Source organism: Rhinatrema bivittatum, chromosome 7 (assembly GCF_901001135.1).
Source record: "Rhinatrema bivittatum chromosome 7, aRhiBiv1.1, whole genome shotgun sequence".
In the NCBI taxonomy this organism is placed as follows: Eukaryota; Metazoa; Chordata; class Amphibia; order Gymnophiona; family Rhinatrematidae; genus Rhinatrema; species Rhinatrema bivittatum.
In genome coordinates, this window is record NC_042621.1 from 103,398,924 (window position 1) to 103,422,790 (window position 23,867).

Below are 23,867 nucleotides of genomic sequence, written 5' to 3' on the forward strand. Positions count from 1 at the left end.
TGAATGAGCAGTAGGAAGTGGAAACTTATAATGGATAAATCTTTCCAACCTTAAAAATGCAGAAACTAAACAAAAGCTGTGCCATTCTTCAGATTAATTACGACAACAGATCGAGCAGACTCTCCAATTGTCCCCATATCAACTGGGTGGGACTCTGAACTGATCAGTGCTACTACAGGGAATAAAATTAGCAGGTAAGAACCAATTTTCCTTTCCCTGTACATAGCCAGATCAGTCCAGACTCCTGGGATGTACCCAAGCTTCCCTAAACCAAGTGGGACTGCAAATGTCCCGCACAAAGTAGACTTTCACCAAAAGCCATGGCCTCCAGGTCCTGGACATACAAATGATAATGTCTGGTGAAAGTGAGCAACAATTTCCAAGTAGCCATCCGACAAATCTCTTGTGGCGATACTTGCTGACATTTGAAACAGGGTGTTGCCTGAGATTGAGTAGAGTTAGCCCTTAAACCCTCAGGAATAGGACAACTCTGACAGATGTATGCTGAACCTATGGCTTCCTTCAACCACTGTGCTATGGTGGATTTTGAAGCTTTATGACCCTTTTTTGCACTACTCCATAGCACAAAAAAATGGTCCAACAACCAGAAGCTATTAGTGACCTTAAGATACCACAAAAACACCCGCTTTACATCCAAGAGTCACAACTCCCTCACCTAAGGCACTGTAGCATTGAAATTTGGAAAGGCCGGAAGCTCTACCGATTGATTTAAGTGGAATGACATCAACTTTGGAAGTAAGGAAGGAACTGCACCCAATGAGACTCCAGAATCCGTAATCCTCAAAAAGGGATCTCTACATGAAAAAGCCTGAAGTTCAGAAATCCTTCTAATGGAACAAATAGCCACCAGAAACACAACTTTCAAGGTAGGATCTTTTACAGTTGCCCTTCTAAGAGGCTCGAACGGAGCCACACACATCCCCTTTAAAGACCAAGTTAAGGCTCCAGGAGGATCACAATTTCCACACTAGAGAATGTAAATGTTACGCCACCCTCCCTCCCCCAGAGAAAACGCATATCCAGATATGCATGCTCCCTGCACCTTGCCTCAAAGACAGCCCAAAGCCGCCACCTGAACTCTGAGGGAGTTAAATGCTAAATCTTTCACCAACCCTCTTTGCAAGAAGATCAGAATATGCACTATGGATGCTTGAGTAGGTTCAACCCCCTGCTCCGCGCACCAAACCTCAAAAACTCTCCAGACCCTCATATACTCCAAGAAGGTGGAAGTCTTTCTAGCTTGCAGCAGAGTGGAAATGACGTCCTCAGAATATCCCCACTCTCTTAAGCGTTTCCTCTCAGAAGCAAAGCCTCGAGACAGAAGTGAGCCTCCAGATCTGAAAATATGGGGTCTTGGTGAAGAAGCTTTAGTAGATGAGCGAGTCGCAATGGCTCGTCCACCACTAGATTGATCAGATCTGCAAACCATGGCCACTGAGGCCACTCCGGCACCACTAGAATCACCTCTCCCAGATGAATCTCTACTTGCCGCAATATTTTGCCCACCAGCAGCCATGGTGGAAATACATACAGGAGAACACCTTGCAGCCAAGGAAGAACCAAGGCATTGACCCCTTCTGCGACTGAAGAAGCACGATGCCTTGGCATTTCGCTGAGTTGCCATCAAGTACATGTGAGACCTGCCCCATCTGCAACGGCTGAGATGCAATGCTTCCTCCAACAACTCCAAATCTCCGGAATCCAGCTGTTGTCGCCTGAGAAAATCCTCTTGCACATTGTCTATCTCAGCTACGTGAGATGCCGCTAGTAATGCCAGATGCTGCTCTGCCCAGCGAATTAACTCCTGGACTTCCTGAGCCACCACTCAAAGTTTGGTACCACCCTATCGGTTGATGTAAGTCGGTTAATGTAAGCCACTGTCATTGCATTGTCTGACAAGATCCTTACTGCCGACTGTGCAAAAGGGGTAGAAAGGCAAAACAGCGCAACCAAACTGCTCTCTTCTCTAAGTGATTGGTAGACCACAATGCTTCCTCTGCCGACCACTGGCCCTGTGCCAACTGAGACTGGCATACAGCTCCCCATCCAGAGAGACAGGCATCAGCGGTAACTACTATCCACTTCAGAACCTCCAAGTCCACTCCACAATACGACTGGTCCCGACCAAGCCACCATGAAAGACTGGACCTGGCTAGCTCCATAAGAGGTAATGGAAGATGAAACTGCTCTGACAATGGGTTCCACTGGGACAGCAACCCAGAGGCCTCATATGAGCAAACACCCAAGGAACCAGCTCCAAAATTGGAAGCCATGGAACTGAGAACCTTCAAGTAATCCCAGACCCTGGGCACCGCTTTCTCTAACAAACTGTGAACTTGCCTCTGCAATCTGCAAATGCATTCTCTGGTGAGAAACACTTTCCCCACTCTGGTATCAAACCTTGCCCCCAGAAACTCCAACATCTGAGAAGGGGAAAGATGACTCTTAGACAGATTAACTACTCAACCCAGGGATCTCAACTGCTGCAGCACCAACTCCACTGCCTGCCTGCAAAGGTCCTCTGACTTTGCTCAAAAAAGCCAATCTCCAGGTATGGATGAACTAGGATGTCTTCCTGCCTGAGAGCCACCACCCACCACAATCATCACCTTGGTGAAGGTCCTTGGAGCCGTCGCCAATCCAAATGGAAGGATACAAAATTGAAAATGTGCCCCTAGGATCATGAACCGCAGAAACCTCTGATGATCCGGCTGGATTGCTATGTGCAAGTACACCTCGGTCAAATCCAGGGAAGCCGAGAACTTTCCCTTGCGCCCTTCTGCAATGACGGAGCGCAGAGTCTCCATCCAAAATCAAGGAACTTTGAAAGCCACATTTACTTTCTTTAAGTCCATAATCAGGCAAAAGGTTTTCTCCTTTTTTGGAACCATGAAATAAATGGAAATCCTTCCCATCCCTTGCTCATCTATGGGGACAGGAATAATGGCCCCCAGAATCTGTAGACAGCTGATGGTTTCATGTACCACTCACCTTTGGTCATAGACGCACAAGGGGAGACCATGAACAAGTCCTTTAATGGACGAGCAAATTCTAAAGCGTAACCTTGTCTCATCACGCTTAAAATCCACTGTTCCGACGTGATTTTGGCCCACTCCTCATAAAAAAAAGCGTCAACCGTTCCCCTATAACTGGAACTGAGGAGTGGGCCAGCCTCGCTTCATTGGGTGGACTTGGCTCCACCAGCACCCTGGCTGGAACCATCTCTGTTTGGCTTTCAACCTTGAAAGGAGTGGTTCTAGGACTGCTGCCTCCAGGCTTCTCCTGAAGCCCTATTCTGCCAAAAACGCCTATTTCCTCTGAATCGAGAATGCATAGGAAAAGATTCATTACCCCCTTTCGGCTTATCCTCAGGCAATTTATGCCCTTTATTCTCTCCCAGATTGTTTTATCAGCTCCTCCAAGTCTTCTCCAAAAAGCAGCTTTCCTTTGAAAGATGACACTCCTAACTGAGACTTGGACGAAACATCCACTGATGAGTTTTGCAACCAAAGAAGTCATCTGGCCGAGACCACAGACATCATTGTATTAAAATAAGCCTCTAGCTGCTTTGCCTCTGATGTAGACATCGCTTTATCCACCTGCAACTGCTGCACCCATCACAGCCCAGCCTGAAACATAAAGCTGCCGCATACCACAGCACATATGCCTAGGGCAGACACCTCAAAAATATTTTTGAGATGGACTTCCAGCTTCCTATCCTGCATATCCACCAGAATGGTTGTCTTCTTAGTAACCGGAGACACTGAGGCATCCACCTTTGGAACCCTCAACAGGCATGTCTTCAGGCAAAGGATATATTTTATCCATTGCTCTACCAACATTCAAGCCGATTTCTGGAGTATCCCACTCCCTGACTACTAACTTCTTAACTGACTTATGGAAAGGAAAAGCCTTCACTGGACCTTTTAAGCCATCCTTGACTGGATCCACCTCTTTCTGACTGGATTCCTCTCATGGAACATTTATCCCGAGCTCCTTAAGGACATAGATGTCTGAGTCATTTTTGTTACTGGTATCCTGCCCTGTAACCCTATTGTTATGGGTTCAGACAGTACACACTGGTATCATGCCCAGGGGCTCTGACCTGGGGGGGGCGTATCCCATATAAACCCAGGAGCTTATCCCTTACATATCCTGCTGAGGATGTATATAGAGGATAAGCCATATGGATTCAGCGTTTTCACCCAGAAACAAACTAGTTTGAATGCCACAGGCCAACTTCTGAGTGAACTCCTGTTTACTGTCTTGCACTGTGAAATGTTTACGAACAGGCAAGAATTTATTTAGTTGTTCCACTAAGTCTATGATGAGAAAACTAACAATTAACTTATACTAAAGCCTGAGAGAGAAAGTGAAGGCCACACAGCTGTGTCTGAAATCTGATAAGAACTCAGAGGCAGGGAACACCACTGCTTTCACAATTTGTAGTATATAAGGAAAGACAGCGAGAAAGAGAGGATAGAGAGAGCCTGGACGTGATGGTACGGCTGATCCTTTGGAATTGTAAACTTTTTATATCTGTGTGTGGCTATTTGTGTAGGGGATAAGCTCCTGGTTTCAAGTGTTTATATAGGATAAGCCCCCCCAGGACAGAACCCCTGGGCAGGATACCAGTGTGCACTGTCTGAACCCGTAACAATAGGGAATCAGGGGCCCCAACTCTTTCCCTGTGGAAAAGACTAACCAACTTTGGATTTTCCCCCTCAACAGCCAGCGCTTGTCCCAGCCTTTCTTCCAGATCCTGCTCCGCTGAAGATGGATCTGCCTCAGGAGGGTCCTCTTCTGTTGGATCTCCGTCCTCCAAATCTGCAGAGAGTTCGTCCCCAGCGTTTGACTGTGTGGGCATACCATGGACTTGCCAAACCCTTGTAACCCTGGACCTCTTCCTACTGACCCCTCCTGCTTAAACCACGCCGCCTCACGACTTTCCTGGCCAAATAAGCCTTATGCAACAAAAGGACGAAATCCGATGAGAAGGTTGCAGAATCAGAGTCCTCCCACAGGAGGTCCTCGTCCTCACCCAACTGAATTTCATGGGTTCCCTGGCCCTCCACAGGGCTCCGATCAGCCAGGGACAGCGGCAGAGAGAGAGATCCCCTTCCCCCCCGCAGCTTCTGAAGCAGCTGCGAGTGAAGACAAAATGGCCGCCATTCCCATGCTAATCAGAAAGGGGCCCGCTGCTTCACTTGATGCACCTGAGAGCTTCTCAGGCCCTTGCTGCCTTTCTAACATTGCCACAGTCGGCCCTGAGCTACCCTCTCCCCCAGAGAGGCAGCAGGAACAAAAGCCGGCACAAGAGAACCACATACATGCATCGCCACACACAGTGCACTTACTGCCATGAGGCATGCTCTCAGCCTGCCCGGACCACAAATGCAGTCAGCCACCAGAGGATCCCAACCTAAGCCGCAAGAGCCGCTGCAGCTGAGCCCCTGCTGGGCTTCAGTTCCACTCCATTCACTCCGAGCCGACCAGTAGAAAAAAAGAAAGCAAATTCCATTTTTTTTGTTTGGTTGGTTTTTTGTTTGTTTTTTTTAACTTCAAACTTTAAAGAAATAGACAAAACTACTTCCCTCTCAGAAGAAAAGTGGCAGCAGGCTCCGCAAGCTCTCCTTGGGAAGAGGGAACTGGTTCCACTGGATCGAGCAATATAAGGGTCCCCAACCCCCTGCTCAACCACCTCAGAACCAGGAAGCCCCACCAGGACCTGCCAACCTCCTGGGAGGAAATCTCCAAAGAAAACTATACACACCTTTTTTTTTTTTTTTAACTAGTTTCCAGACTGTAGGTTTTGCACCTCTGCCATCTGCTGGAGACAGAAAAATACTGAGGGACTGCAGGTGGCACACCAGGTTATGCATCAGTGTTAGCGAAACTTTGTCTGTCTCCATCTGCTGGAAGGGAAATAAAACCAAGGAGTCTGTACTGATCTGGGTACATACAGGGAATCATATGCTAAAAAGTCGCAGTAAGGTCTATCAAAGTTAATGTTAAAGCACATATGTTTTATTGCCAAGTTAGAATGTGATTTTTGCTGTTATCCTAAATTACATTTTTTTTTTATTTTTTATCGTGAAGCTGCAATTAACCTCTTTATTTGCTGCTATTCTAATAGACTGCAAAACCACTTTGGGTGAAATTTGTATTTAAAAAAAGGCAGGTAATAAATCCAAATAATAAATACATAAATTAATAATACATATGAATTTACAAACTGTCCGCATAGCTGCAGACTATGCAAGCTGTTTTACCGTGCATACTTTTTAAATGAGAAACTACCTGTATTCCTAATTTTCAAAAAGAAACATGTTGAAAGCCTCCAGGTACTTTGCATCTGGTAATCGTGTAGGCAGCAGAGATGAAGCAAAATAGTGCATGTAGACACAGACATACATGATAAATCTCAGATGTTTGTGTTTATGTCTATCTAAGGAGATGTCTATATATGGCAGTATGTAGAGTGTGGATGTGTATATGTATGTGCATATATGGGTGTGTGGGAGTGAAGGGTGGGGTTTCCATGGAGCAGAGGGATATAGGGGGATGTGCCTCCCTTAGTAAATCAATGGGAATATTTTGGGAGGGTCTGTTGTCTTCAGACTGATCCAGTGTTTCTGGCTTTGAAACTGAGATAATGTCTCTCTGTAAAGTTATTTTATCCCAAAATGGCCACAAAGCCCTTCTCCATAATTTATTGTGGTTTTCCTCATGTTAGAAAGCATAAAATTGAAAAAAGTGAGATTACTCTGACCAGCATGAGACATGTTTTCACATGGACACATAAATACTAGGAGGTACTGTGTAGGGGTAATGTGACTGCATGCAACTACTTCTGCAGGAATGGAAGTCAAGCACTCGCCAAATTGCTTCCAAGTTCTATAGCCACAGGCGCAGCACTCCCTAGTAGTACAATCACAGGTGAGGAGTACAGCACTTCCTAGTATACTGTTTTTCAAATGTGCTGACCCAACACATTGTTTTTCAGCCATGGCTGATTAAAGTGCTGATTCCCATATAGGCCAGTAGTAGAAGGTACCCTACAATGAAGAGATCGCCTGCATGGGAGAGAAAGAATAGCATGCTGGGAAACCCTGCTCCCACTGCTGGTTGCCAATGAAGTGAAAGGTAGGGGAGAGGAAGAGCAAAGGGAGCAGTGGGAAGGGAGGGTAGAGGAAGGGGAAGGAGAAGGAGAAGGGCAAGGCCAAAAAAAAAAAAGGAATGGAGCAAAAGTTGGAATGAGACGAGAGGGGAGAGGAGATAGGCAGGAGGGAATGAAGAGAGAAGAGAAAGGGGGAAAGTGAAAAAGTGAGAGAAGGTTGGTGGAAGGGAGAGTAAAAGAAAAGAAAGGATAATGAGAGAGAAGGTAAAAAAAAGGAGGGGAAGAAAGGAAGGAGCAGCTGAGAGAGAGAGAGAGTATTTTAGGGAAAATTGTTAATGCAGCTTTCAGAAATACTTGGTGGCCATACTCTGAAGCCATCAACATCCATTTTATGAGAACCCCTGCCTTAGTGCCCTATGAGCCCTATGAGAGGGTCCCACACTCCTGCAGTGCTCCTCAATTCTACAGTCACATGTAGGGATTCCATATTCCCTGTAGCTCTCCTCCATATTGCACCTTTGTTTAAGTATCTCACACTTCCTGCAGCAGTCTAACCTGTTTTTCTAACTGTAGTTCTTGGGATTTGAACTTATAACTTTCTGGCTCTAAACCAGGAGCTTTTCACTGTCTAAAGGAACAGACCCTTAAGCTGAGCTGCGCTAGATCCGTGCTTACTCAGCTTAATGCTCATTTATCTCCCCCCATATTGTTTCACTCTATCACAGTGAAATATTGTTCAAGATAACCAAAAATGGAATGCCATCAGAGCCTTTAAGCCGAAAGATATCCTGGAAAACAAACCTCTCCAAAGAGTGCGCCACATCAAGAAATCCATTGGCTGTTGTGTTATTTCTGTCCCAAATTATCGTGCTGTTCAAAATAAAGAAAAAAAAGAGAAGACAGAAATATGATGTGCAGCATGGTTGTGTTGATAACATACTTGAAAAGCAGATGTGATAGAGAGGATTGCAGAAACAGGAGACACAGCTGCAGAACAATAACATTCAGCACACTGGAAGATTATTTGGACCAAAGACACTATATTTTTATTTATTTATTTATTTAGCATTTTTCTATACCGAACTTCATGGTTAAATACCATATCAGATCGGTTTACATCGAAGTCGATAAAGAGGATACAATGTGCATTTAAAGGATTGCTACACACACCCCAGGTGCCCTTGGAGGCAGAAGGCCAAGGACTGAAAGTCCTATCACTCATACTCTAGAAAGGTGTTACTGCTCTTACAAAACAGATGTGAAGTAAACTGTTAGGTATGAGAAAAAAAACCTTTATTCATTCACGAAAATTATGTTTGCGTAATGTTATGATTACAACATACAAAACTACATGATGGACCGCACTCCTCTACAAGAGATATATACTGTATATAGCAAACAACTAGGAAGGGTGCCAAGGGTGGGCATCTCGTCTAAACTAATTGAAAAATTAAAAAAGAAAAACCCAGGTACCTCAATAATGGATTAAAAAGGAAAAATTCTTATTTAAACAAATACCTAAAGTCACGTTTTGGTTTGCAATTCTTTTACCTATTTTTTTAAATAAATATTTCCAATGGCATTAACAAAACCAAATTAAAGACATTAAATATTTTTATAATAAAGAAAAACTGGATGCATATGCCTTTTCACCATCTTCACCACTGATCTCTCATCATGCACCTCCTTCAAAATGGTCTCTGTATTTTCATTATCTCTGATCCGTTCCTTTGCCTTTGACACTTTCGGGTCTCTGCTATTACAGCTTATCATTTCTATAGCAGTAATAGACCATGCAGCGTTGTACACATACACACAAAGGTCGATATTCAGAGAGCTAGCAAGCAGTTATCTGGGTAAAGTTAACTGAACATTTTTATTGGATATTCAGCAGAACAAAGCCAGTTATGCACTTCGCTGACTATAACTGAATATTAGAAGTTATTCAGAAAAAAATACTGTGTCTGGAAAACCTTAGGACTGCTCTCTGGAGCCACCAGACTTACCCAGAAAAATCAATGGCAGTCGATGTGACAGGACAGAAACAGATATATACATGGAGGGAAAAATAAAAAATGATAAAGAAATAACAGGAAGACTAGAACATAAGCTTTAAAAGAAAACGGAAGGTCTAAGGCAGAGAGGAAACTGAGAAAAAAGCCAAGAGCCAGCAGAGACAGGGGAAAGATTCAAACTACAGACACAAAGGTTGGAAAACTGTTTGAAGTTTGGTGAAGTTTTCTGTGCTAGCTTGGCAGGACTGGGGGGGGGGGGGGGAAGGCCAGGAGGTATGTGCCTTTTTCTTCCAGCCCTGCAGTCACCTGGGTAAATAAGGTATTTTACTGGAAGTATAGGGAAGAGGGAGGAAGTTGTGGTGCATGCAATATCATAGGCTCAGAATCTCTCTAAAAATTGGCAGCTCCAGTATTGAGAGAGGCTGTAGTCTGGGCTTGATCTGAGATGAGCATGCTCCCTTGCTACAAAAGTAAATAAAACATTCCCCTGTTACATTCCACAGAAGATAACAATTATCTAATGGGGTTTCCAAACAAAAGGCAGGAAGCACCACATTCAATCCATGAACTACCACCACCCCCCCACCCACACACACACCAGCTTGGTTAAACCTCTATATCCTGGATTTCTGGCCTGATAAAGTCTTGCCAAATAATAAGGATGTGCGTTTGTTTGAAACAACATTGTCTATGTTTCATGTAGTTTTCAAAATGAAACGATAGAAAAAAAAACTGACAAAATTGTGTGTTTATACTTCTATTGTTTTTAGTGCGCACTATTTGAAATACTTAACACTATTTAGCATGCTCTCACCTCCCCACATGGGAGAATTTCAATTTGCATTATTTGCAGAAAATAGTTTGCACTATTTTCAAAACCTATAAAACAAAAAAAAATTAGGAATAAACCTATATAACATGGAAATTTGCCCCAAACAACATGAAATGACATGAAATCTTTTGGCCTGCACACACCTACCAACCAACTAGTCTTTGAACTAGTTGCCAAGCAATGAGGCAACCACACTGCCAACCAGTGGCTCAGACAGACACATATACACATTACTCTCTCTCTCTCTCTGTTATGCTGGTGGACCATTCGACCAAGGGGGAGTTGACGCTACCTGTGGGGAGGAAAAGAAACCTATTGCCAAGGCAAAGGCTGGAGGCAGGATCCAGCCTTATATAGTCCTGGGTGGATGACATCATCAGCAAGGGCCGCCGGGCTTTTCCCCACTGCGGGCCCTTTAAAATTTAGAAGAGGCATGCCTGCCTAGGTCGACACTGGGTGCAGGAGGAAGTCGGTGGCGTTCCAGCCACGAAGATGCGGAGGTGTTGGCAACAGCCTGGCTGTGAAGAGGGACCTGGTGGTAGCTTCCAGCTGCACAGATAGCTGGGGGCATCAGCGGCACCCAAGCCATGAAGAAGCATGAGTCAGTGGCATCAGCTGGCAGCTCAACGCTGTGAAGAAGAGTGGCTGCAGCGGCGGCTCCCCACTACTATCGGGAAGCCTGTGGCTGGCCCAGCCACAGTGGTTCAGCTTTGGGTGAGTGAGGCTGGCCGTGAGGCTCTGCAGCCACAAGCGTAACACCGACACAGACACCATTCTGCTGTTGTGCTGCTACTCAAGTGCTCACTCGGTGAGTGTCTCCATCATTATGTAACATATTACTCTAACTCTTATAAATTTGCATTGGCTACCTGTAAAATGTAGAATTGAGTACAAGGTCCTATGTTTGATTCACCAATCAGTATTTAATGAACAAATGAAATGGGTAAATGCTGCTCTTCATTTCTACACTCCCCAACATAATTCTCAGATCAACTAACAAAGGTCTGCTTTCTATTCCAACAGTAAAAACAGCACATCTGAATAAAGTAAGAGACAGAACCATGACAATTGCTGGTCCTACTCTCTGGAACTCAATTCCAACTGAGCTAAGATTAGAGACAAATTATCATAAATTTAAAAAGGATTTAAAAACCTGGATGTTCAAACAAGCATTCAGCAATGAGGTACCTACATAATATTTGAGCAGCAAGAAAGAAAGAAATTTCTATTAATTTAATTTTATTTTACTTTTTTAATGATTTTACCTATTTCCTATTTTATTTCATTTGTTTTTTACCTTTTTTAATTGCGTTTTATTATTTATTTGCTATAATGTATTATTTGATTATCTTTGCTAATTTTAGTTGATATAAATGTTAAATTTATATTTGTACTTGTTTTATTCTATTTATTTGTTGTAAACTGGTATGATTGATATACAGAATATCGGTTTATAAAACAATATAAATAAATAAATGAAATAAAGTTATTGCTTGCTTGTGGCACCACCGGGCTTCAGGAGACTCACTGGCTCCTCTTCCAGTTGTCCTACTCAGAGGGGCTGATGTAATAAACGGCAATGAGACTACCGCAAGTTTTTATTCTGGCTTTAGCACAGGTTTTTTTGACATGAACCTTACTCAAGTATGTAATATGGATTTTAGCACCAAAAATCTGTGCTACAAAACCCACGGTATTGCTTAGTGCGGGTGCATGCAAATTGCTTGGAAAAGAGGGCATTAGCTATTACAGGGCAATGTAGAGATTCGTGTTAGGAGTGAGACATTTTAGCACTTGTTTATTAACATAGGAATTTAACGCCTGGGACAGGGTAGGAGTAAAATGTAACTCAAGTTTCTGGTGGGCATTTTAGCCCATTGTGGTGCTGTGTGTAGTTGCATCTCTGAGCTTTTCTGTGGCAAACGTATTCGGGTAGATTTTATAAATTTATGAGAGCGCATACTTTTGTTCGCGCACCAGTATGCTGGATTTTATAAGATTTTATAAGATACGCGCGTAGCCCGGGGTCGGCGCTCGCAAGGGGGTGCACATTTGTGCAACTTGCGCGTGCCGAGACCGGCACGTGCTGCCTGTTCCCTCCGAGGCCGCTTCGAAATCGGAGCGGCCTCGGAGGGAACTTTCTTTCCACCCCCCGCACCTTCCCCTCTCTTCCCCTACCTAACCCAGCCCCCCCCCAGCCCTATCTAACCCCCCCCCCCCCCCACCTTTGTTGGCAGATTTACGCCTGCCGAAAGCAGATGTAAATCTGCGCGCGCCAGCGGGCTGCTGGCGCGCCATCACCCAACCCGGGGGGGCTGGTCCAGAGGCCTCGACCACGCCCCCGGGCCGGCGCCACGCCCCTGGTCCCGCCCCAAACCGCCCCTGGCCCCGGACACGCCCCCTCCCCGCCCCTTTTACGAAGCTCCAGGACTTACGCGCGTCCCGTGGCTGTGCGCGCGCCGGCGTGCGAGTGCCCTGCGCGCGAAAATCCGGCCGGATTTACGCGCACAGGGCTGTTAAAATCCGGCCCATTATGCATGACTTTTTTTTTTTTTCATGCTTTGGTACATTTTGTGTGAGATGCATTGGAGATGAGGGGAGGCTGCTGTTAGAAGTCTAGAAAGGAAAAGAGGGAGAGAAGAGTTAAAAAGCAGAGTGAGAGAACTGCTGGGAGTTGGTTGTAAAGGGGAGACTGGATGGGAGAGGACCTGAAAGAAGGGGGGGGAGGAGCTGTGAGGGGAAGAGGGACTGGCAGAAGAGTTGTGGGAAAGGGAGAGGGAGAAGAGTAGATACAGGCTATGAGGGTGAGAGAGGCAGGGAGAATAGCAGAGAAACAAGACAGAGAGGAGACATGGACTGTAAGAAAGGAGAGGGGTACAAGCTGGGGAGAGGATACGAGCTGAGATAAGAAGAGGAGCAGGAGAGAGTGATTAGGTGAAGGGAAATTTAAAAGGAAGAAAGAGGTGAAAAGGACTGGGAAAGGAGCCTTGAGGTTGGGGGGAATGATAGAGGAGGTAAACAAAGAGAAAGATTGGGAGAAGAGAGGGAGTGAGAAGAGATAAGGAGAGAGATGGGGCAGGAGAGGTGAGACCAGAAGGAGGTGAGAGAAGATACTGTGGAGAGACAGCTGATGGATAGAAACAGTTATATACATGGAGAGAAAAATTAAAAACGATAAAGAAATAACAGGAAGACTAGAACATAAGCTTTAAAAGAAAAAGGAAGGTCTAAGGCAGAGAGGAAACTGAGAAAAAGCCAAGAGCCAGCAGAGACAGGGGAAAGATTCAAACTACAGACACAAAGGGCTAGATTTTAAAAGCCCTGCGCGCGTAAATCCTGGAGGATTTACGCGCGCAGGGCACTCGCACCGGCGCGCCTCTTTTGCATAGGCCGCCGGTGCGCGCAAAGCCTCGGGACGCGCGTAAGTCCCGGGGCTTCGTAAAAGGGGTGGGAGGGTGTGTGTCCAGGGGCGTGTCCTGGGTCAGGGGCGGTCCAGGGCAGGTCCGGGGGCGTGGCAACGGTTCAGGGGCGGGCCGGGAGGGTGGTCCCGAGTCCCCCGGCACTGCGGCCTGTGCTGGGGGATGCGAGGCGGCGCGCGCAAGTTACGCCTGCTTCAAGCAGGCGTAACTTGCCCAACAAAGGTAGGGGGGGATTTAGGTAGGGCCGGGGGGTGGGTTAGGTAGGGGAAGGGAGGGGAAGGTGGTGGGACGCGGAGGGAATGGAGGCAGGCTGCGAGGCTCGGCGTGCGCAGGCTGCCGATTTTGCGCAGCCTTGCACGCGCCGACCCCGGATTTTATAAGATACGTGTGACTACGCGTGTATCTTATAAAATCCGGCGTACTTTTGTTCGCGCTGGTTCCACGAACAAAAGTACGCGCGCGTGTACTTTTTAAAGATCTACCTCAGCGGTTGAAAAATTGTTTGTTTGAAGTTTGGTGAAGTTTTCTGTGCTAGCTGGGCAAGTGGTTTGTGCCCTTTTCTTCCAGCCCTGCAGTCACCAGGGTAAATTTGATAAGAAGTTGGCCATAGAGGCAAAAACTCACAGTAAAATCTTTTTTAATTATATCTGAAGCAGAAAACCTGTGAAGGAGTCAGTTGGACCGTTAGATGATCAAGGGGTTAAAAGGGCAATTAGAGATAATAAGGACATCGTGTAAAGATTAAATGATTTTTTTGCTTCAGTGTTTACTGAAGAGGATGTTGGGGAGATACCCGTATCAGAGAAGGTTTTCATGGGTGATGATTCAGATGGACTGAACCGAATCACGGTGAACCTAGAAGATGTGGTAGGCCTGATTGACAAACTGAAGAGTAGTACATCACCTGGACTGGATGGTATATACCCCAGGGTTCTGAAGGAACTCACAAATGAAATTTCAGACCTATTAACAAAAATTTGTAACCTATCATTAAAATCATCCATTGTACCTGAAGTCTGGAGGGTGGCTAATGTAATCCCAATTTTTAAAAAGGGCTCCGGGGTGATCCGGGAAATTACAGACCGGTTAGCCTGACTTCAGTGCCAGGAAAAATAGTGGAAAGTGTTCTAAATATCAAAATCACAGAACTCATAGAAAGACATGGTTTAATGGAACAAAGTCAGCATGGCTTTACCCAAGGCAAGTCTTGCCTCACAAATCTGCTTCACTTTTTTGAAGGAGTTAATAAACATGTGGATAAAGGTGAACCGGTAGATGTGGTATATTTGGATTTTCAGAAGGCGTTTGACAAAGTTCCTAATGAGAGCTTCTAGGAAAAGTAAAGAGTCATGGGATAGGTGGCAATGTCCTTTCGTGGATTACAAACTGGCTAAAAGACAGGAAACAGAGAGTAGGATTAATTGGACAATTTTCTCGGTGGAAGGGAGTGGGCAATGGAGTGCCACAGGGATCTGTATTGGGACCTGTACTTTTCAATATATTTATAAATGATCTGGAAAGAAATACGACAAGTGAGGTAATCAAATTTGCAGATGGTACAAAATTGTTCAGAGTAGTTAAATCACAAGCAGATTGTAATAAATTACAGGAAGACCTTGTGAGACTGGAAAATTGGGCATCCAAATGGCAGATGAAATTTAATGTGGATAAGTGCAAGGTGATGCACATAGGGAAAAATAACTCATGCTATAGTTACACAATGTTAGATTCCATTTTAGGTGCTACCACCCAAGAAAGCGATCTAGGCGTCATAGTGAATTACACATTGATATCATCGGTACAGTGTGCTGTGGCAGTCAAAAAAGCAAACAGAATGTTGAGAATTATTAGAAAGAGAATGATGAATAAAACAGAAAATGTCATAATGCCTCTGTATCGCTCCATGGTGAGACCGCAGCTTGAATACTGTGTACAATTCTGGTCGCCACATCTCAAAAAAGATATAATTGCGATGGAGAAGGTACAGAGAAGGGCAACCAAAATAAGGGGAATGGAACAGCTCCCCTATGAGGAAAGACTAAAGAGGTTAGGACTTTTCAGCTTGGAGAAGAGACGGCTGAGGGGGGATATGATAGAGGTGTTTAAAATCATGAGAGGTCTAGAACAGGTAGATATGAAACAGTTATTTACTCTTTCGGATAATAGAAAGACTAGGGGGCACTCCTTGAAGTTAGCATGTAGCACATTTAAAACTAATCGGAGAAAGTTCTTTTTCACTCAACGCACAATTAAACTCTGGAATTTGTTGCCAGATGATGTGGTTAGTGCAGTTGGTGTAGCTGTGTTTAAAAAGGATTGGATAAGTTCTTGGAGGAGAAGTCCATTAACTGCTGTTAATTAAGTTGACTTAGAAAATAGTCACTGCTATTACTAGCAACAGTAGCATGGGTTAGACTTAGTTTTTGGGTACTTGCCAGGTTCTTATGGCCTGGATAGGCCACTGTTGGAAACAGGATGCTGGGCTTGACGGACCCTTGGTCTGACCCAGTATGGCATGTTCTTATGTTCTTATAAGGTATTTTACTGGAAGCGCAATCCATTTTACTGTATAGGCGCTATACAGCACCTATACAGTATCCTGGGTGCACTGGTACCTGTCATTTCAAATGACATTTGAAATGACAGGTACCAGGAAGTGGATACAGGAGAAGGGCTGACTGACTCCCTAACTGACCCCAAACTTTCCGCCAGCCCCCGCTCACCTGCCCTGGCCGCGTCCATCTCCCATGCTGACAGCTCCGGAGCAGCCCCAGCCAGCCCCGCTTCACTGCCTGACCCCCTAACTTCCCGGGACAAGACTGAAATGAATCGGGCAAACTTTCCGCCAGCCCCGCCCACCTGCCCTGGCCACGTCCATGGGTGCCAATCTCCCACGCTGACAGCTCCAGAGCAGCCGCAGTCCTCTCTCCCCTCCTCCCGGGGACAGCCGGCGGTGAGAGCGGGCGCTCCCCATGGCTCCCTATTCTCTAAAAGGTAATGAGTGCACGCCGTGACCTGAGCACCTGGCTGGACGTCCGAGGTCATGGCGTGCACATTACCTTTTAGAGAATAGGGAGCCATGGGCAGCGCCCGCTGTCGCCGCCGGCTGTCCCTGGGAGGAGGGGAGAGAGGACTGGGGCTGCTCCGGAGCTGTCAGCGCGGGAGATGGATGTGGCCAGGGCAGGTGAGCGGGGGCTGGCGGAAAGTTTGCCCGATTCACTTTGGTCTTGTCCCGGGGAGTTAGGGGGCCAGGCAGTGAAGCGGGGCCGGCTGGGGCTGCTCCTTGGCCCATGAAATTTCGTCTCGGCTTGCCTGATGCTCCACACTAACGCAGGGGTAGGGGTAGGCGGTAAATTAGCAGGTTAAACGCGCGGCAAAACTGCAGGTTTAAAAAGCGATAATCGGGGCGCGCGTTACTGTATGGGAGGGAATAGCTAATCCGATCGTTTACATCTCATATACATGCCACGGGCGGACAGGGTTACCCGTTGATTTAAAGAGGCGGTAAGGATGGGTTAAAAGGGATAGTGAATCACAGGTTGGACTAACGCGGCCAAATTGTGAGTAGAAAGCGGGTTAGAAGCAGGGTAACTACAGCCGCACTTTACTGTATTGGCCTGTTAGTAGGCAACATTAACTCAGGTCTCCACAGCCTGAGCATCTTCTCCTTCTTCCCCCCCCCCCCCCCCCAAACCACCTCTTGAAACAGAACATGTGGCCTATGGGCCCTCCTATACCTCCTACCCCTTGAAACAATTATTCCTTCTGGTGCCTCAAACTACACATTCCCTACGTCCCTAAACATACAGGTCTTCTGGACCCTCTACTTCCCAACACTCCTCAGGGCTCTCTACCTCCTGAAACATGCCTACAGTTCTCAACTCACAACAACATGGGTCCTCTATTACCCACTCTCCATTCCCCTTAACATAACAGGTCTCTGAGCCTTACCTGAAAACCCTCCACCACCCATGAAACACAATGAGCCGATGGGATTCCCTCCCCCCCCCCCCAAAAAAAAAACCCCCACAATGTGCCTTCAAGGCTCTCTACTAACCCTCATCCCCTGAAAACACAAGGGTCTTCTGATTCCACCATTCCCAGGCCCCTACTAATCCACAAACATAGGTTCCGAAGCTTCAACAGCAGGAGAGAGGCTATTTTTCTCCTGTTAGAAGCAGTACCAAAATCAAAATGGCACCACCAACATTCTCACCCAAATGCCAAAACACATTCTGGAAGGCCCATTTTATTTTATTTTTTTGGGGGGGGGGGGGGGGGTAGGTAGGGGATTTTGAGGACTACTGCATTCTGGGGAATTGGGAAACAATATTAGGGAGGGGATCGCAAAGATTTGTTACGTTTTGGGTGGTGGTGAGTAGGAAATAATGGTCTAGAAGGCTCCTATTTGTTTCAAAAGGGAAGGGTGCTAGAAACCTCTTGTTTCAGAGGTAGGGTGGATAGGTGGGTGAAGGTCCTAGATGAGCTGTTTAAGTTTTAGGAGGGTAGGGGAAAGGTCCCCTTTTACTTCGGCCTGTTAGCACAGGAAAATCCAAGATAGAGAATGCAGCAGCATCACCATGGTTGTGCTCTCTTCAATGCAGCCATGACAATACTGCTGCATTCTGTGTATCATTAATTTTGTACATTGGGTGTTAAAGTCCAATATGCAAATGTACAGACCTAATGTTGATTTTAAAGGTACTAGATGACTCACTTTACCATGCCAGTTTTAACGTGGCTTAGTACATATACCGTAAGAGAGGTATCAGCATCAGGAAGAAGAAAATATTCTCTCTGCATGGGTCTCTGGTGAGTACCTTGCTCAGTTCTGGAGACCACATCTCCATAAGGATATTGACAAGACAGTTCAAAGGAGGGCAACCAATCACTATAGGACACACACAAAAAGTGAAGGTGATAAAAGAAAATTAGGTTCTTACCTTTTGCTAATTTTCGTTCCTGTAGTACCAAGGATCAGTCCAGACTCCTGGGTTTTGCCCCCCCTCTAGCAGATGGAGACAGAAGTTTATAAACAAAAAACTCCGCCTACATATAGGCTGGTGCCACCTACAGTCTGGCAGTATTACTGAATGTCAAAGTAGCAGGATAACCCGCAACAAATAACCCAAAGAACACTGAAGATTACCTCCAAACTAAGCCAAACTGAAGCTTAACTCCACCCAACTGGGTACCGAACTCGAGGCAACCAACAAACAAAAAAACATATTCCAGAAACAGCACACACAGCCCACACATCCTCTTCCGGCATACAACCGCAACCGCAATACTGGGTGGGACTCTGGACTGATCCTCGGTACTACAGGAACGAAAATTAGCAAAAGGTAAGAACCTAATTTTCTTTTCCCTGTACGTACCAGGATCAGTCCAGACTCCTGGGATGTACCAGAGCTTACCTTACTGAGGGTGGGAGCCGGAGAGGCCTGCTCTAAGCACCCCTTCTCCAAACCCCGACGACCCTGGCGCCTTCACATCCAAACGATAGTGCCGGGCAAAAGTATGGACTGACTTCCAAGTGGCCGCCCTACAGATCTCCTCCGTAGGGATATGTTGGCATTCCGCCCAGGATGCAGCCTGGGCGCGAGTAGAGTGGGCTTTCAGCCCCACCGGTAATGGTCTCCCCGCCAACAAATATGCAGAGCGAATGGTTTCCTTCAACCAACGAGCAATTGTAGTCTTGGAGGCCGCTTTACCTCGCCTGGGACCACCATAGAGGACGAACAGATGATCGGAGACTCTGAACACATTAGTGATCTCCAAATAGTGCAACAAGGCGCGCCGAACATCCAGCTTCCGCAGGTCCCTAGCCAAGGGATCCGAAGACTGCACCTGACCAAATGATGGCAACTCCACCGTCTGATTGACGTGAAAGGACGAGACCACCTTTGGTAAAAAAGACGGCACAGTACGCAAGGAGACTCCTGAATCCAAAATCCTCAGAAAAGGTTCCCGACAAGACAGAGCCTGCAGCTCAGAAATCCGCCTCGCCGATGCCATGGCCACCAAAAATACTACCTTGAGCGTCAAGTCCTTAAGAGTGACGTGCCGCAGAGGCTCAAACGGTGCCTTACACAGCGCCTTAAGAACCACATTCAAATTCCAAGACGGACACGGAGGACGAAACGGAGGGCGTAACTGTTTTGCCCCCCGAAGGAAACGCACCACATCCGGATGCTGTGCTACCGAAACTCCGTGCACCCGCCCTCGCAAAGATCCTAGCGCTGCCACTTGCACCAGCAAAGAACTACAGGACAGGCCCTTAGCCAACCCATCCTGGAGAAACAGCAGAATATCCGGGATAGTCGCCCGGGTAGGTGCTGTGCCGCTACGCACACACCAAGTCTCAAACAGTCGCCACACGCGCACGTACGCCAGAGACGTAGATTTCTTTCGGGACTGCAACAGCGTGGATACCACGGAAGCCGCGTACCCTTTAGAGCTCAACCGCTGCCTCTCAAAAGCCATGCCGCTAGACAAAAGCGATGCACCAGGTCGAAACAAACGGGCCCCTGATGTAGGAGATCCGGCAGAAACGGAAACCGAAGTGGCCCCTCGACCGCCAGATTCACCAGATCCGCGAACCAGGGCCTCCTTGGCCATTCTGGAGCCACCACGATCACCTCCGCCGGATGCTGCTCTATGCGACGCAGCACCCGTCCGATAAGCGGCCACGGAGGAAACACGTAGAGCAACACATCCCTCGGCCACTGAACTACCAGTGCATCCACTCCTTCCGCCAACGTCTCCCGTCGACGAGAGAAGAATCGAGGAGCCTTTGCATTGCGGAACGTGGCCATCAAGTCTACCGCCGGTGTGCCCCACCGATCGCAAATGAGCCTGAAGGCGTCCTCCGCGAGCTCCCACTCCCCGGGATCTAACCAATGCCGACTGAGAAAATCCGCCTGGACGTTTTCCACCCCGGCTATGTGGGAAGCCGCGATACTGCTCAAATGGGCCTCCGCCCATATCATCAACAACCGAGCTTCTGCCGCTACCGGCTGACTCCGGGTTCCCCCCTGCCGATTGATATAAGCCACCGTGGTCGCATTGTCCGACAGAATCCTGACCGAACGCCCGCGGAGAAGCGGGAGGAACCTCACCAGAGCTAATCGCACCGCTCGAGTTTCCAACCGATTGATGGACCACGACGCCTCCCGAGCCGACCATGTTCCCTGAACCGCTTGACCGAGACAGACTGCTCCCCAACCGAGCAGACTGGCATCCGTGGTAACCACCGTCCACGACGGAGTTTCCAACGAAACCCCGCGACTCAAGTTTTCCTGGCAGAGCCACCACGGCAAGCTGTCTCTGGCGTCCTGGGTCAATGGCAGGCTGAGGAAAAATTCCTCCGAGACCGGGCTCCAGCGGGAGAGCAACGCGGACTGCAAGGGACGAATATGCGCAAACGCCCATGGAACTAACTCTAGCGTGGAATTCATAGAGCCCAAGACCTGCAGATAGTCCCAGACCACTGGGACCGGTTTGCGCAACAACCTGCGAATTTGCCCCTGTAGTTTGAGGATACGCTCTTGCGTTAGGGCCACCGTGCCTTGACACGTGTTGAACACCGCCCCCAAATACTCCAGGGATTGCGACGGCACCAGATGACTCTTGGCCAGGTTGACCACCCAGCCCAGGGAGCGTAACAGGTGAAGCACCCGCTGAATCGCCAGCTGACAAAGAGTCCTTGACTTGGCCCGAATCAGCCAATCGTCCAAGTATGGATGCACCAACAGCCCCTCCTGGCGGAGTCTCGCCGCCACCACCACCATAATCTTGGTGAACGTGCGCGGGGCAGTTGCGAGGCCAAATGGCAACGCTTGAAACTGGTAATGTTGCCCCAGTACCGCAAACCGGAGAAACCGTTGGTGCTCCCGTCGAATCCCAATGTGCAGGTACGCCTCTGTGAGGTCCAGAGAGGCCATAAATTCTCCTTTTCTGACCGACGCGATCACGGACCGCAAAGTTTCCATGCGAAAACGCGGAACCCTTAGGCACTTGTTGACACTCTTCAAGTCGAGAATGGGACGAAAAGTCCCCTCCTTCTTGGGTACCACGAAATAAATGGAATACCGGCCCTGTCGGAGTTCGCCGGTCGGCACCGGAACGACGGCCCCGAGGTCGCGCAAGCGCGCCAGAGTCTCCCGCACCGCCCGGCGCTTTTCTGAAAACCCGCAAGGGGACACCAGAAAACTCGGCGCCGGACGGCGCGAAAAATCTAACGCGTAGCCGTGTTTTATCACCTCTAGGACCCACTGATCCGACGTAATCTTGGTCCATTCCTCGTAAAACCGGCTTAACCTGCCTCCAACCGGGGGAACCGAGGAACGGACCGGCCTCACTTCATTGTGCTGGCTTACTGCCCTGCACAGCCGGACTGGCCCCCGGACGGCCGAATCGACGCCCACGAAAGGACTGCGAGTACGATTGTTGGCGGGCCGCACCGTGACGGAACGAAGAGTTCGATCCTCGCGCTGCACGAGTTCTACGGCCCCCACGAAACCGCGGCCGAGCGGCTGGAGCACCCCGGAAGCGGTATCTATCCTCCGGTAAACGGTGCGCTTTATTCTCCCCCAAGGATTCCAGGATATCCTCCAACTCCTTACCAAAGAGCAACTTCCCCTTAAAGGGAAGAGAGCCTAACCTAGCCTTGGAGGTACCATCCGCCGCCCAATGGCGAAGCCACCACAGTCGCCGCGCCGCTACCGCAGAGACCATGGTCCGTGCCGAAGTGCGCAGGAGATCATAAAAGGCGTCCGCACTATACGCGATGACCGCCTCCAATCGACTCGCCTGTCTCGCCTCATCCGTCGATAGAGACTCATTCGCCAACAGCTGCTGTGCCCAGCGTAAACCGGCTCGCAACGAAAAATTACTACAAACCGCGGCCCGGATACCCAACGCCGAGACCTCAAAAATACGCTTCAGTTGAACCTCTAACTTCCTATCCTGTATATCTTTGAGAGCCGTACCTCCCGTTACCGGGATGGTGGTCTTTTTGGTAACCGCCGCCACCGCCGAATCAAGTTTTGGCAGGCGCAAAAGTTCCAACACGTCCTCCGGCAGTGGATATAACTTATCCATAGCCTTAGCTACCTTGAGTCCCAAATCCGGAGTATCCCACTCCTTTAACATCAAATCCGATGCCGAGAAATGTAGTGGAAACGCCGACGAGGGACCCCTGAGGCCCAAGACAACCGGATCCGTCTGACCCAGACGAGATTCTACCTGGGGAAGTGGGATTCCCAGTTCCCCCAGGATTTCCGGGATGAGGGGCCCTAGCTCATCCCTATGGAACAACCGAACTACCTTCGGATCGTCCCCATCCGCAGCGTGCAGTGTCCCTGCATCCTTAGGCTCCGGCTCTTCATCCCCCTCAACCCCCCTCGGGGGCTGGGATGGACAGTCCAGATCCTCCTCCGGATCCGCCAGTGCCTCCGACTCTGACGAGGAGAGCGAAGGCCCCTCCGCCCCCCTGGAACGAAGAGGCCTTGGCCTGGGCCGGGGCCTAGACAGCCCCCCTCCCCCCGTGCTGGATTTTGGGGCCTTGACCGCTGGCGCTCCGCTCTCAGAAGCGGGAACCCCCGGACCTCTCTTCCGAGCCAGGCGGCGTGCTTTAAACGCCTTATGCATAAGTAACACGAACCGCAAGTTAAAGGAGGAGTCCGATGACCCCTCCTCCTCTTCCCCATCCTCGGGGGAATCATCCCCAGGAGACCTGGACCCTAACGGCCCTTCTTCGCTTCCAGACACCCTCTGGGGGGACAAACGCGGCGGGTCCCGCACCTGTGCGCTGGTCTGCCGGCCCGCGCTAACTTGTGCTGCCCGCGCTGAGAAAATGGCCGCCGTTCCCGCCGAAAACGCTGGCAAAATGGCCGCCGTCCCTGACGAACTCGCAGCCGTCCGCTCCGGGAACGCTGCTACCTCGCGGTCCTGCCTACCCCGCCGAGACGCCGAAGGCACCGCCGACCCTCCTTCTCCGCCGCCCACGCACGCGGAACAAAGACTGTCGCGCGACAGCCTCCCTGCCGCGGACCCGCAGGCCCGACACGAAGCCTGCCGAGGCATGTGCAAAAAAAAAAAAACCGCCGCGGAGATCGGAGAAAAAAGCAAGAAAGACAGAATTTTCCTCCCTGGATCGCCGAGCCCCCAGACGCGAGGTACAAGCACACCACACACACACACACACACACCAAAACAAAATCCAACAACAAAAGTGTTTTTTTTTTTTTTGTTTTTTGTTTTTTTTTTTTTTTATATGCTGCTTACCTCGGATCCGGATCCGGCTGGGGGGAGTGAGCCGGGACCCCCGGTATCACCCCCAGCCCTGTCAAGCCGGTACGTGGGGCTCCCCCACTCCTCGGCGGCCTCTACCAGGAGGAACGGTCCCCTCAGGACCCTACCTTCCCCTGGAGGCGGGGATTGGGACCAGCAGGCAA

General features: G+C 48.5%; 1 protein-coding gene across 1 annotated transcript in view; it reads right to left on the reverse strand.

Moving 5' to 3' along the window:
• The window catches only part of CARMIL2 (capping protein regulator and myosin 1 linker 2), a 435,549-nt gene that overhangs the window by 363,721 nt on the left and 47,961 nt on the right, over positions 1-23,867 (reverse strand). The window contains exon 7 of the mRNA XM_029608841.1: positions 7,943-8,011. Within this exon, the coding sequence (XP_029464701.1) occupies positions 7,943-8,011 (69 nt within the window). The remainder of the gene's footprint in view (positions 1-7,942; positions 8,012-23,867) is intronic.